The sequence below is a fragment of the Carassius carassius genome, chromosome 17 (genome assembly GCF_963082965.1).
Source record: "Carassius carassius chromosome 17, fCarCar2.1, whole genome shotgun sequence".
NCBI lineage: Eukaryota > Metazoa > Chordata > Actinopteri > Cypriniformes > Cyprinidae > Carassius > Carassius carassius.
Window position 1 is genome coordinate 28,763,318 of NC_081771.1, and position 15,388 is coordinate 28,778,705.

At 35.8% G+C, this 15,388-nt stretch overlaps 1 protein-coding gene across 3 annotated transcripts in view; it reads right to left on the reverse strand.

Moving 5' to 3' along the window:
* The window catches only part of LOC132161528 (receptor tyrosine-protein kinase erbB-3-like), a 32,825-nt gene that overhangs the window by 1,375 nt on the left and 16,062 nt on the right, over positions 1 to 15,388 (reverse strand). For 2 of the 3 annotated variants that reach the window (XM_059571646.1, XM_059571645.1), the window contains exons 4-28: positions 12,354 to 12,479; positions 11,482 to 11,544; positions 11,167 to 11,285; positions 10,913 to 11,054; positions 10,614 to 10,727; positions 9,308 to 9,425; positions 9,040 to 9,113; positions 8,865 to 8,955; positions 8,597 to 8,614; positions 7,493 to 7,704; positions 6,893 to 7,025; positions 5,993 to 6,086; positions 5,742 to 5,899; positions 4,812 to 4,865; positions 4,590 to 4,731; positions 4,387 to 4,506; positions 4,131 to 4,229; positions 3,150 to 3,335; positions 2,906 to 3,061; positions 2,158 to 2,233; positions 1,921 to 2,067; positions 1,390 to 1,487; positions 1,121 to 1,300; positions 715 to 783; positions 299 to 566 (exon numbers count right to left, since the gene is read on the reverse strand). In XM_059571646.1, the coding sequence (XP_059427629.1) occupies positions 299 to 566; positions 715 to 783; positions 1,121 to 1,300; positions 1,390 to 1,487; positions 1,921 to 2,067; positions 2,158 to 2,233; positions 2,906 to 3,061; positions 3,150 to 3,335; positions 4,131 to 4,229; positions 4,387 to 4,506; positions 4,590 to 4,731; positions 4,812 to 4,865; positions 5,742 to 5,899; positions 5,993 to 6,086; positions 6,893 to 7,025; positions 7,493 to 7,704; positions 8,597 to 8,614; positions 8,865 to 8,955; positions 9,040 to 9,113; positions 9,308 to 9,425; positions 10,614 to 10,727; positions 10,913 to 11,054; positions 11,167 to 11,285; positions 11,482 to 11,544; positions 12,354 to 12,479 (3,057 nt within the window). The remainder of the gene's footprint in view (positions 1 to 298; positions 567 to 714; positions 784 to 1,120; positions 1,301 to 1,389; positions 1,488 to 1,920; positions 2,068 to 2,157; positions 2,234 to 2,905; positions 3,062 to 3,149; positions 3,336 to 4,130; positions 4,230 to 4,386; positions 4,507 to 4,589; positions 4,732 to 4,811; positions 4,866 to 5,741; positions 5,900 to 5,992; positions 6,087 to 6,892; positions 7,026 to 7,492; positions 7,705 to 8,596; positions 8,615 to 8,864; positions 8,956 to 9,039; positions 9,114 to 9,307; positions 9,426 to 10,613; positions 10,728 to 10,912; positions 11,055 to 11,166; positions 11,286 to 11,481; positions 11,545 to 12,353; positions 12,480 to 15,388) is intronic. The other variant, XM_059571647.1, reaches the window with a different exon arrangement.

The window sequence follows — 15,388 nt, forward strand, 5'->3', positions numbered from 1 at the left end:
TTATATTTATTATAATAATATTTCATAATATTTACTGTTTTAACTATATTTTTAAACAAATAAATGCAGTCATGTATAGCATAAAAGACGCCTCTCAAAAATCTTTAAAAAAAAAACTTAATTATTTCATGTTTTGAACAATAGTGCATGTCACAACTGTAAATGTATTTCTCAGAATGTGATTTTGTATCTGACAACATAAATGTATTTCTTATTCAAAACATGATCTTATAATTACCCTTTATTTTTTACTATAAAGGCAGAAACACACACACTGCTCTTATTTTCTTATGCTCACCTTTCTCTGGACTTTCACCGAATCCAGGCAGCACGTATCCACTTTGGTCCTCTTCTCCTTGAGTCCCTGTGGAGGTTGTTTCGGGAGGTCCTGAAAGGCTGTCCCGCTGTGACAAGTAAGCGCTGTCCTCACGATGTTTGACCCTCCTCATGCTGCCAACAAACGAGAAGTCCTCGTTCATTTCCAGCTCCACTGCAGTTCCCCGTCCCTCCGAGCTCTCAGAAACTGTGCATCCAGAGTCAAGACGGGACCGAGAGGCCCATCCCGTCTACAGCAAAATGAGGTGGACAATATATTGATTATAAGTTGTATATTAAGCCATACGCTCTTAGATTATAGATGTGCATTATACCTCCAATATTCATTCCTAACACATCAAATGTAGTTTTAATGTGGATGTATGATTGAAACCTCACCTGTGCTGAGGTCTCCAGACCAGGCGTCATTGGTAGATATCCAGCAACATTGGATGGAGACACACTTGACTGGTGTAACAATAAAAAGAAAAGTGTCAAAAAATATGTAGCTTATTGATTCATGATTTATAGAGCCACCACAAATCCTCTGAAATAATACGCTAATGTTCAAAAGTTTGGGACCAGTTAGCTTTTTTTTTTTTTTTTTTTTAAGAAATAAATATTTTTATTCTACTAAAATGCATTAAATTTACAAAATTACATTTTTGCAAAAGATTAAAATTTTAGATAAATGCTATTCTTCAGTTTGAGTCCAGAAAAATTAGAGAAGCAGATAGTTTTAAATGTGCATTACTCTATTTTCAAACCTTCATGCATTAATTCTGATCAATATTATAAAACACACCCGATGAGAATCTATCCGCAATCTAGAGAAACTCCTAGCTGGCGTTATGTAGCGTGGCATGTCTGTGGTATCTTCCAAGACTTCATCATCCTGGTCCTCCAGCTCCACCCCTAGAAAGTCCATCTCAGTGGCCCTCTGATGGGACTCTTCTGAGGCCGCGTCAGGAGCTCTGTACTCCTCCTAGTGGTGGAGCACCAATTAACAACAGTTCCAGCTTGACATGCCACATTCAATGAAGCATGATGAAGCACTCCATCAGTTTGACTTACTTTGATGACAAGATATCGGGAGGGGTCTCTGGCCATTCGGGTGAACTCATTGGCTAGCTCTTTAAAAGTTGGCCGAACATTTTCATCAATCATCCAACCTTTTAAAGTAAGCCAATAAATATTTATTTTGTCAAACACATAAAAAAACGCAAATAAATCATGTGTAAATAAATAAATAAGTAATGCTAAATAAAATAAAATAAGTAGAAGCACTAAAATGGTATATATATATATATATATATTAAACTAGCAAACACATTGCTAAAACTAACTAATACTAAACAAAAAAAAAGCTAATAAACCTTTATTTTAAATACCAAAACAACACTGCAATTAATAATAATAATAATAAATCTTATATCTGATATGGTACTTATACTGTATATTGTGCATCGCTAATTTTCATTTACAAACTTTTCATGCTAACATCTGCAAGAATGTAGGAATATGTAGAGTGTCAAGATGATAAATGAGATGAAGCACAAGATCACTGCCCCTTTGCATTATGGGTTATAAGATGACTCAACTCACATTTGACCATGACCATGTAGACATCGATGGTGCAGATCTGAGGTTGAGAGAGGCGTTCCCCTTTCTCCAACAGATCAGGTACTTCTTGTGGTCGCATAGCAGAGTAAGGCTCCGCCCCATATGACATCATTTCCCAGACTGTCACACCTAGAGAGAGAGAGTGACCTCTCATTAAATCATCAGATCCAAAGTGCAGTGTTTCACAGGACCATTTTATGGTGTGGCACATGGACTCACCATAGCTCCATACATCACTCTGGTGTGTGTATCTGCGGAACATGATGCTTTCCAGGGCCATCCACTTAATTGGCATCTAAAAATGACAAACATTAGGGAAAGAGTCAGTGGCACAGTAATGCGATACTGCTCGAGGAACTGCTTTATAAACTAACATTCAAATGATTTCAATAATTCATATTGTTTTAATGTTTAGGAAAAATAAGTATCTTATGCTCAACAAGGCTTAATTTGATTAAAACATAAGTAATATTGAAAATACTATTACAATTGAATTTTTATTTAAATATATATATTTTTTATGTAATTTATTCCTGTGATCAAAGCTGAATTTTCAACATCATTACTCCAGTCTCCAATGTCACATGATCCTTCAGAAATCATTCTAATATGCTGATTTGAGCTCAAAAAAACATTTTCTTTCCTAGATTCTTTAATGAACAGAAAGTAAATTAAAGCAGACATCTTTTGTATGACTATAAATGACTTTACTGACACTTTTAATTAATTAAATGCGTCCTTGCTGAATACATTAGCTCTTATTTCGTACCCCACACTTCATTTTTCAGCGTATTGGAATAATAAAATAATAAATTATTTCAGAATATTGGTTTTTACTGTATTTATTTATTAGTTTTTACCATATGTAATTATTATCTTTAAATACATGCAGCCTTAGTGAGCATAAGAGATCTTTCAAAAACATTGGAAATTCTTTATCATTTCAATCTCTTTAAGTCTGCTTTACATTAATTTCATTGGAGCAGTATTTCTTGTCATCAGGGTAGAGGAGGTCAGCGATGCCATAATCAGCTATTTGAACTATAAAGTCGCTCTTGAGCAGGATGTTGCGGGCAGCCAGGTTCCTGTGGACCATTCGCTGCTCCTCTAGATAGTACATACCCTGAGAGGAAGTCGAGACAAGTCTTTAGTTGTTTAAGTGACCTTGAAATGATCTGAATACCTTGAAACGCATTTTGTGCCCTTCTCACCTTGGCAATCTGCACACACCAGTTGAGCAGTCTCTGAGGGTTGAGGCTCTCTCTGTGCTGCCGGATGTGCTCCAGTAAAGAGCCCTGTGGGCTGAGCTGAGTGACCAGCTGCAGACTGGGCCCGGGACAGATGCCTAAGATCCGGACTATATATGGGTGGTCCAGACTCCCCATAGCCAACATATGCTGCAGGACAGAAAGAAATCATTTACAATGCCTTTTAGTATGTGGGTTGAATTTGAATGTTTTTACGTGGTGGTTTTGTAAAAGATATTAATGAATACAAATTAATAGTCCTCACTTCCTAATTTGAAACTTCTAAAAATCACTATTAACAAAAATGAAATGAAATGAAATTAAAACTTAGTTAAATTCAGTTCAGTACATTTTCTGCATAACATGTCTGAAATAATTGAGACTGAACTACTGTCAATGAAGCTGAAATATAAAGGACTAACATGTTATCTGTAACTGTAATACTGTACTGTATGCAATGTTGTGGTTCAAAATAAACATGAGTTCAAAAACAAAACAAAAAAAATTCTAATATGGTGATTTTCTGCTTAAGAAACATTTTGTCTTATTATTGATGCTGAAAAAATGTTGTGCAGTTTAATATTTTAATGGAATCTGTCATAGATTTTTGTATTCTTAATTGAACAGAAAGTTCCAATAAACATCATTTATTTAAAATATAATTATTTTAACATTATAAATGCTTTTACTGTCACTTCTGATCTTTGCAGAATAAAAGCATTAATTAAAACAATATTTAAAAATATATTTATCAAGTTCCCAGTTTACTGTATATCTGTAATATTTCTTTTTATTGCCCACCAGCCAAACTTTTAAATAATTTACCACAAGTAAAAATAAAAAGTAATACAATACAAAATAAGTAATACAAAATAACAATACAATAAACATAAAAACAAACAAATAAACTAATTTCTCGGTGTATATAGTATATTAGTGTCTTACATCTGTAATTTCCTCAAAGGTCTGTCGTCCTGTACAGTCTTGAATAGTCTTGATAGCCACTGGAATCTTTACAGTGTCTCCCTCTGGTATCCAGAGTCCCTGTGAAGAAACAAATGAAATACAGTTAAATAACAGAGTAAGAGAAAACAATGTATTAGGAGGACACCCCAAGGAAATGCTTCATTAAGTGATATGAGTTATTGTCAGGTTTGGGTGTAGGCTCATGTAATGACATCAGAGTGTGTGAGTACAGTACCTTGTGCACAGTGCCGAACACTCCAGTGCCGAGAGTTTTGATCTTCCGTAGCTCAGACGCACCCAGAATCCGTGCATGAACTTTCACGCCTTTTTCTCCAGGATCAAGTGGTTCAAAACTCTAAAACACATTTTTAAACCTTAGAAAACTTCACAACACTTCAAGAGTTCAGTTTGCTGGTTCATATGTATATGTGCACACACCTCCCCACTATGCAGATATCTCCTCATGGCACGTTTTCTGCGGATGGAAACACTTCTGCGATACAGAACGCTCAGCACAAACACTGAGAATGCGAACAGCACCCCGAATATAACGCTCAGCACTATTGCTGTCACAGGCAACCTAAAACACAAAGCTCACAATTACACACACTGACAGGCGGCTGCAGACCATCCATCACACCAGCAGGGAGAGACACTTACCCAGAATCTGACCTGGAAAAATCCACACAATCATTCTGACCTGGACCCAAACATCTGCCACAGAAAATATACAGGAATCTTTAAAACTGATTTGCAGAAATATTTCAGTAATATTATGCATTATAATAGCAACGACATACATTACTGTTCAAAATTTGCAGTCAGTCATTTTTTAAATAAATTAATACTTTACAGCAAAATGTGTTGGGATATTTGCATTTTCAATCAACAAAAGATTTCTATTTCCAATAAATGCTGTTCTTTCTAAATATATAGGCTAAATTTCAGATATTTAAAATAGAAAACATTCATTGAAATAATGTATTATTAAACTTCATTTATTATTATTATTTATTATTTATACAGGAAAAAATATGTGATATATAACTGCAAGTTTAAATGTTTTCTATTTTAACGTTATTTATTTATTTAAAACATATTATTTAGTATTTATTTAAATACATTTTAAATATATATCATTTATTTTAAAATGTTATTTAATGTAAATTTTACTGTATTTCTTTTGTAAAATTAATGCTGCCTTGTTGAAAATAGAAAACAGTTTTTTTAAATTGTAATAATATTCTAAAATATTACTATTTTTACTTTTATTTATTTTGTAAATTAAGAAGAGCACAAGAGACTTCTTTCAAAAAAATGAACAAATCTTGTTAACCCAAAACTTCTGAATAGTATGTACACTTATGCTTGTGAGGAATAAACTGGCCACTGCATCTTATACTAACTGAAAATTCATATCTCAGATTTCAAAAACATAGTTCAGTTTTTCATTCAGTTTTTACAGTCTTTCATTTACTGTAAATCTGATTTTTCATTTTATCGCGCATCAAGTTCTGTTCAGTTTAGGCATTTTCACACTTTATTAAATATAATGTATTGCACTTTATTGGACATCCTGAGCTTCCTCACCCCAGGGTGCAGTTGGCATGGCACGGTTGGCATTTGTGCTGGCTGTTGGGGAACTTATAAATGATGAGCCCATTCTCCCCCTGGACCCCCTCTGGACATGAGGACACACAGTACGGCCCGTCCTGCAAATGCGCACAGGCTGCACACTCATCAGCACCCTGCAGGAAGAATAAAACACAGATTATTTAATAAATCAAACAATCTGTGCAAACAGTGAATGACATTCTATCAGAGATCAATAGATTACATACCGGCCCTGTGCAGGTGGTTTTGCCGTGCTGCACTGCACACTCCTGGTGACACGGCATACACTCTCTTTTAAGTCCAGCAAACTCACGTTTTTCACTGTAGAGAGCAAAAGAGATCTTTCAGGGGTCTGGAAATCTCTTCAAGTAGTTCTCTCAGTACTTAGTCATTCGATATATTGTTTTCTCATCCACAGCCCACACACACATTAAAACAACACTCACTGGGTGTGTCTCAATCCACTCTCTAGTTCACTGTCTTGGCACTGTTTCAGGGTCAAAATTGCACTGACACTTTCATTCCTGATTTCTCAGTATATTAATACACTGGAAATATCACATTTTTTCCAGTCATTTAGTCTACATAAAATGTTACAAATAGTTACAATCTAATTATATTATGTAGCAATTAATTACTACCCATATAATAGTCATTATTGTGTTAGATGAGAACAGCTTTTTACAGACACTGCAAAAAGTAGGAAACAGAGCATAAATAATAATATTAAATGCATATTAATGTTTCTCAAATAATTATTATATAATAATAAATGTTGAAATATGATTTTGTTTTTTATGATATGCTATAAAACTAAAACTGCCAGAAGGTGGCAGCAGGTCACGGTCTAAGCGAGTGAATCGTTTAGTCATTCACTCAACTGATTTGTTTCAACGCTGATTCATTCAGAAATGAATAAAGTGACTTTCAAGTGTCTTTATGAATAAGGCACTGAATCGGCTCACTGGATTCAATTAAAAATGCAGATTCACACACACACACACACACACACACTTAATAATAGTAATAATTTTAATGAGTTTTTTTCCATAATCCGTTGCACCAAATGTAACTACAATGATGATGCATGTAAAATAAATAAATAATAAATAATATCCTATACTGACCCTGACAGGAAGTTGCATTGTGGTACACATGTCCCTCCCCTACTGTAGTTCTTGCAAGACACACATTTATTGGGTCCCGGACCCCAGCAGCCCTCAGATGAACACAGGGGATCACACACATGCCCTTCTTCAACTACAAACACACAGCAGTGATGAATATATTATTAATTAGCAATAATGAATAATGATATTATTATCTTTAATATTTTAAAGAACATTTAATAAGCAACAATTCGAAAGGACTTCTATGCAGGAACCCTCTCCAAGAGAAGCTGTGTCTTTAAGTTCATGGCACTATTAAAGTGATAGTCCACCCAAAAATGAAAATGTGCAAAAGCAGATATTTTGAAGCTCATCCAGCAGTTAAAGTTCTCACTGACTTCGATTGTATTTTTTGTCAGAGGGAACTGAAACTAAACTGTTTGGTTACCGATATTCTACTTAATATCGTATTTTGTGTTACACAGATGAAAAAAAGACATTGATTACATGGGGGAGAGTAAAAAAATAACAGAATTTAAATTTTTGGGCGAACTATCCCTTTAAAACCACTTCCTAAAAAACAACCCATAACATTTCGGTAGTACAGCATGTACTCACTGCACTGCTCTTGCGGGTGGTTGTCTTTGATGTCGAGGGGTTTCTGGCGGCGCCGAGGGCCGCTCCCGAACAGACCAGTCCAGTTCACAGTGTGCTGATAACAGAGCTGCTTGTTTCCAGTGATGTAGATGCCTCCGTCACCGATCCGTTTCAGTGAGCGAAGACCCAGGGACTTCAGCGTAGGAATCTTCATCACCAAAAGCGAGTAACCTCTAAAGGAAAATTATGTGGAAAGGTCATTTAAAAAATAAAAGACAAATGAAATTACATGATTCTTTCAAGTCAACATGAAATGAACATTTTTATAATTACAATTTTATAATTTCATTATTATTTTTTATTTGGATTGCAGGCTTTATTGATGCAAGTGAAGATAAATGCAAACATCTATAGATTCCTATTTGATCAAATCAAGTCCCACTGAATATGTTTTATTCAGAAATATATCAGTTAATGATCAGTTAATTCTTGATTTTTTTTTTAGCATGAATATTTTCATTTAGATTTACCTTTTAAAGGTTTGTGGCATTTTTTTTTTTTGATTGAAATTTTAATATTTTTTGAAATCCTTTGTAACATTATATCTTTACTGTCACTTTTGATCAATTTAATGCATCCATGCTGACTGAATGTATTAAATAACTTTTTTTTTAAACTCATTACCTACTGACTTTTGAATAGAAGTGTATGTCAGATAAGAAATTAAAATAGCTTGTGAACATAATTTCATGTTGACTTTCAGACTCTTGAAATCCCAATCTAAAACTGCTGCAATGTGTTAGTTACAACAAAATCAACATAAAAAAACCCACTTCCTTTCCATGTACTTTCATAAGGACCACATAATTCAAATAACATCTCAAGAGCCTAATTTCTGATTCAATGATGATTCAATTCAGTCATTCATGATCAACAGAAATGCTTCCATGCAAGATTCCCAGCCACCAGTCTGAAGCTTAGAAACACCACAGCACTGAGCGGATTGTAAAGCACTTATAACAAATACAAAATAAGGGATTCAAATTATTTATTTATGAATATATATATAATAATCAAGCAAAGAGAGAAAAAGGAGTACAAGCTAAAAGCTAAACACAGTCCTACCTCTTACTGCTTATTCCTCTGGAGGGAGAACAGGAAAGCAGTACAAAAATTAATAATGAATGCCACACAACTAGATAAATCCAGTCACTTTGAAAAGTAACAGCACAGCTCTCAACTACAAGTTGAATGATTTAAAGTATCATTCATGTATGAAGCACAAACAGCACAAGCACAGCTAATAACACGAATGCTTTAACACTGATGCAGCGTTAAGAAATCAGAGGACAAGGTAAATGACTAACAAACAACTGATGGGCAGGTTGCTCACCTGTACAGAGTTCTTCCCTGTATGGTTGCTAGATTTGAGAAGACTGAAAGATCTTCCAGCTCTTCAGGCCAAGACTGAATACTCAGAATATCTGTCAAGCAAACAGAAAACTGAGTTAGATGATGTACAGAGAGGGCAGGAGAAATAACAAAGATACACACACAGAGACACACACCTGTGATCTCTCTGACAGTGTTGAAGATCTTCAGTTTCTTTGGATCGAGAGCACTTATATTATTGTAACTGTCTCTGTAGAGGATTGAAAGGAAGTCACCATTACTATATATTGACACACAACTATATTTGGGTCACTTTTGGGCAAGTGGACTTTTACAATATAAACTCTTTTCATGCTCTTATTAGTTTAATTTGTCCAAGAGTGGGTAAGAAAGGAGAACATTTCAATCAGCAGTGTCTCAAATGCTGATGATCTCAAATCTCACCCTCTAATTCCAGTTACAAGGAAATGCAGGCTGCCCTGGATCTTAGTGCAGTTTATGAAGCTGTCGATGTTCTGCGAGTCTACGGTCTGTCTGGAAGCCGTACCAGTGCCAACACATGCTGCGCAAAGAGAAAAATCAGAGAGAACGTGGTTGAGAACACACAAAGATGGGCATGAAGGAGATTGTGCTTGTTTCTCAATGAACAGTGAAGCACCTTTTAAGCAATAATAATGTTAATCATCTTTGGAGACATACAGGAGTGGCATACTGTTCATTAAAGGTCAAAAGGTCAAAGACAACTTTACTGTAATTTTAAGCACATTTTGTGGCAATAGTTAAAAATAAAACAGTTCCTTCAGGGAACAATGGTGACACATTCAGTGGATATTCAAAAGGACTAAGAAAAAGACAACAGTAAATATAAACAATGCCATGACAAGTATTATATTCAGGAAAATCAGTAAATCGTTCATAGTCAGAGTTTTTTACTTGAAAAGTATTAAAGGTCCCGTTCTTCGTGATCCCATGTTTCAAAATTTAGTTAGTGTGTAATGTTGTTGTTAGAGTATAAATAATATCTGTAAAATTCTAAAGCTCAAAGTTCAATGCCAAGCGAGATATTTTATTTAACAGAATTCGCCTACAAAAAATGTTCTAGTTCCTCTCTAGTTCCTGCAGTAATGACGTCACTAAAAACGTTTTTTGACTAACCTCCGCCCACATGGATACACAAAAAAGGGGGCGTGGTCTTGCTGTGCTCCGACGGAGAAGAGGAAGAGTTGCGTTTGTGTTTGTCGCCATGTCGTCGAAACGCTGTTATTTTCATCTCTGAGTCCAATCACCTTTGTTTGGCCTTCTCAGGGATGCTGTACTTAGAGATTGGTTCCCGAAAATTATAATCCACATGTGCAGCACATTTTGCTGAGAACAGCTTCCTCAATCTGAATCAGTTTAATGCCGGATTCGCACAAAGATTATTCTTGAAAGATGGAAAAGCAGTTCCCTCTTCCCTCTTTGTCTGGAGAAGGCGTTGTTTATGGACCACAGCCGGTAAGTGTATTTTATTATTTAAGTTGGTGCGTTTAACAGTTTCTGTAACTTATTACACAAAGGGCAATGCTGTTTAGCTTTGTTAACTAGATGTTAGGGCTGTGCAAAAAATCAAATGCGATGAGCAAAAATGTCTTTGAAAAACTTTTTTTTTTAATCGTAATTATGCCAGACTTTTGACCAGCAGTGTAAAAACAACAGAAGTCTATGGTATGTACCCATTTAGAGAACTGAGTAAACAAAGTGTGCATGTTACCTTTTGGACAGAGACCCCCACACGGCTCACATCTTTTCACCCCTATTTTATCCACCTCCATCTTGTCTGCTGGACAGCTGCTTACACACGAACTGCCATCTACAACAAAGTTAGCTGAAGTACAAGAGAACAGAGCAAGTAAGAATATACTGTATGAAAATTGTCAAATTTTTACCATAAATCCTACAAAAACCCTATTTGGGTCCCATTAGGAGGGTGGAGTATTCAGTTTTGGCATTATAACCTACAATGCTATGTTACAGGTAAATGCACTCCATGTAACCCAAGGAATCACTTACTAGGACAATGTGATACACACATCGCGCCGTACTGGTATTTTGCATTAGGATTTGGTTCCAATTTGAACGTCACTTTATTATAGATGAGAGCCTGTGGACACTGCGGCACACATGACCCCGAGTTGTTAAAATTTCTGCAGGCCTGTGAACACACAGACACCCAAGTCAAAGCAAGCAAGGTTTGATTCATGAATCTGGTATGTACTGTAAGTGCAACACATGTTCAAGAACTGGAGAAAGTTTGCTGAACATACAAAGCAGTTGGTGTCGAGTGGCCCGGTGCAGCCCCCGGCACACTCGATGTGACAACACTCGCTCGGGCTGCGACCGAAACAGCGGCCATTGCACTGCGGTGCACACACTGTCTTAGTCACTGAGAACGGAAGACAAACATAGTGAGCAGTGTGTGTAAGAGATACTGAAAGTTGAACAGAGTTGTGTGTGTGTGTGTGTGTGTGTGCGTGTGTGTGTGTGCGTGTGTGTGTGTGTGTGTGTGTGTGTGTGTGTGTGTGTGTGTGTGTGTGTGTGTGTGTGTGTGTGTGAGAGAGAGAGAGTTTCCAAGGACTTACAGATTTGACAAGAGTCATTTCCTGGACCCCAACACTGACCCCCACAAGACCCATGACAGGGAACTAAACAGAAAATGCACTATAATTTATACATTTCCAAAAGATCATCATTCAAATTTTATATCATAAGTAAATCTTCAACTACATATATAAAATATAAAAAACATTGAACCCCTTTAAGCCTCAAAATCTAACAGAATTTGAGCCTCTGATAACATTTATTTATTATAAATATTTATATAAAAATAATTTGTTAATTATACACTACCATTCCAAAGTTTGTGGTCAGTAAGATTTTGAAAGAAATTAATAATTTTATTTTACTTGAGTTTAACTGATCAATAGTGGCAGCAAAGAAATGTATAATGTTACAAAAAAAAAAAATGAGTTCTTTCATTTTGAAAGTTCTATTCATCAAGGAATCTTGAACAATAAAATGTATCAGGGTTTACACAAAAATATTAAGCAGCAAAAACTACTTTTCTACACTTATATGCTTCTTCAGCTCCAAATCAGCATATTAGAATCATTTCTGAAGACTGGAGTAATGATGCTGAAAAATCAGCTTTATACCATCACATGAATAAATTACATTTTATAATATATGAAAATATATATTTTTTTACAGTATTATCGCTCTTTACTGTTTTTTTTTAATCAAATATATGCAGCCTTGCTAAGTGTTAGAAACGTCTTTCAATAACAGTAAAAAAAAATCATATTAGTAAACAGTTACCAATCCCAAACTTTTAAACAGTATATTAACATTTCTCATTTGTAAGTCGCATTGGATAAAAAAGTGTTTGCTAAATGACTAAATGTAAAGTAAATGTATACTATATTACATATTGTAATGATTTATGTCTCCTTACGTTCTGGTCCATTGTCTTCGATGATGATTTCAGCTCCGCTGTCTTTCACGATGTCTAGCCAGTTAATCTGCGGTGCATAGCTCAAGAATTTATTCTGGAGGATCTGCACTCCACCCTCCAGGATCTCTGCACATAACCATAAATATGAGAAATATGGAAATATTAAGATAAGATCAAAGACATAATGGTTGAACTCCAAACTTGAAACCTGTCCTCAAAACTCTAAAAAAAAAATAAAAATAAAAAAATTATATATATATATATATATATATATATATATATATATATATATATATATATATATACATACAGGTGCATCTAAAAAATTTGTAGAATATTGACGTTAATGAGTTGTAAGCCATAATCATCAAAATAAATACGAACAAAAAAAACATTTGAATGTATATTTGCTGTACTTTATCAAATAAATGCAGGCTTGGTGAACAGAAGAGACTTCTTTAAAAAACATTAACAAGCTTTTGACTGGTATACACAACAGGCAACTTAAATTTTTCTCTAATATCTAGCTTTTAATTGGCTTAGAAATCTATAACTGCTGGACAATAACAAATAATAATGATTTGTTTATATACTACAAACACTTTTTATCACATAATAAGGCAGAATAGTTTTTATACTGTAATAATATAATAACACACACACACACACACTGCAGGAGTGTTAAGCGCTCCGTGATGTTCATCTTTGAATTTAAATTTTAATTTATTCACACCAGCTCTAGAAAAACTCTATGCGAACACACTTGACCGAGAAAGTGTGGGGGACGAATTTCCGTGATATCAAAACCCGTCCCCCCCGCGTAATCTACGCCCCTGTGTTCATTGATTCACACACTCAGAGACACACAATGGAAAGACAACATGGATAGTATTTCACATTAGAAGTGTGGTGTTTGTTGAAGCAGGTTGGGACATGTTCGAGCCTAACTGTAGCCATCTACCGTCAATCTCCTGGATTTTATCATGATGAACATTATACTATAGGATTTTTCTACAAGCTATAAGGCAGTCACAACTATGTGTTGGTGTTTATGAAGAGATAATGCTCATTTGTGGGTGATTTCCTTGAATAAACCACACAAACATTGTGACGAGTGGGGCGGGGCCGAGGGACATGGGAGCAAGGCCGGTGGAGTGATTGGAGATGAGCTACACCTGTTCGACCCGCCGGTCTCGAGGCCCACGGAGGAGATGGAAGGATATAAAACTGTAGGGACGACAGTGAAGGACGAGAGAGGACCAGGCCTGGGCTTTTAGTTGTGTTTTGGTTTTTATTTGCGCGCACCAGTCGTCCGTGAGGGGCTGGTGCGCTGTTTTGTGTTTATTTTGCTTTATTAAAATGTTGTTTGATTGTCCGCCGGTTCCCGCCTCCTTCTTCCCGATGATTAGCAAGGTTTAATTCATTACAGTGGTGCCGAAACCCGGGAGAAGGAGAGACGCGCTGCTGAAGATCCCTCGCCGCTGTGGTGAATCCGCGGTGCCAACGAGCAGGCGAGGAGTGTGCCGCCATCAGTGGCGGATCTAGAAAATTTTGCATGGGGGGGCAAAGGGGTGGCAAGAGGTCTTGGCAGGGTGGCAGGGGTACATGGAATCCCTATATATGAATTGCTTTAAAAAAAAACACAAAAACTTTTAAACTACAGTAGTTATTGTTTAATCATGCCCTTACACACTACAACGTTTTTTAATTCACAACACACACACCAGTTATGTTTAGACTACTTAATTCTATTGTATTTGTTATTTCCCCAGTTGTAACCTGGTTTCATTGCTGTGATATCTGAGAGGAATTGGATTTAATAGGACTGCTTAGGCTTAGCTAATCAAATGATCGATCTCCTAACTGGCACTGTATTGTGTGTTGTAACGTAACAGCCCAAACTAAAATTGGGTATTTTTATTTAAAGTAATTAATTAATCATTAAAGCGATTTAAGGGAATAAAGAAAAAGAAAGGCTTGTTGTATTAGTGAAATAATTGTAACTATTTGCAACTAATATTTTATTTTTAATTTACATAAATGAATCAAGGAAATTATAGCATATTTTCAATTCAAAAAGGCAAAATGTAAATAAAAAAAGTTGAACTTTTCTATTGTAAAACAGTCAAATATTAAATTATCTACTTACATTTTACCAGGCATTTGTTAACTTATTTAATAATTTTGACATTGATGAGCTAGACCGCTGAACTTTTAGTCTTCCTAACAACAAACAGAGCGTTGCGTAATGTAGTGCATCAGAGCAGCATCAATAATAATATCAAGTGAATCTCTTATCTGCATCTTAAGTTTATTGCCAATAATAATGACAGGTTTGCGAACGTGAACTCGGTGAGCTCGCGCAAAACACATCTTCAGCACAGCGACTCATTTAAACGCCTTTGATTGGCCGATGTGATCAACAGACATGTCTGTGATTGGCTACAATGCTCAACGTAGCAAAAGCACGTCAAAAGTACCTTTAATGCAAAGGGAAAAATATAAATAAAAATGTAATATGCACTGTTCATGATTAGTTAATCGCGGCCGCTGTAATCTTATTCACATTTGTTTTTCTGATAAATTGTTTTGCTCTGTGAGAAAGACAATTTAACAAAATATTCGGGGCTTTACTAAAAACTTTCGGGGCTTAAGCCCCATTAGCCCAGCCCTAGCGCTGCCCCTCAATATTTTATATTTTTTATTAAGCTGTTCTTGTCTTTACTAAAATCAAAATCAGGCTAATCAAAGAGAAGAGTGCTCTTACAAATCACGAGGGAGCGATTGGACCGCTGATTTTGCCTAACGTAATAGACTCGCTGTTTTTGCTGATGCTGAATCGTCTTTAGCATACAATACATTCATTACAAATGTAACTTTAAGTTAAACGTGTGTTTAAACTACACCTGGGGAAACTCACTTCACCTTCAGAGGATCTGTCCGGGGCAGTTCAGTCTCTGGTTGCAGGGCCACCGCACCGAAGCAGACTCGCTGTGCGTATGAGCCAGACTGAGCGAACGCCGCTCTGCACGTTT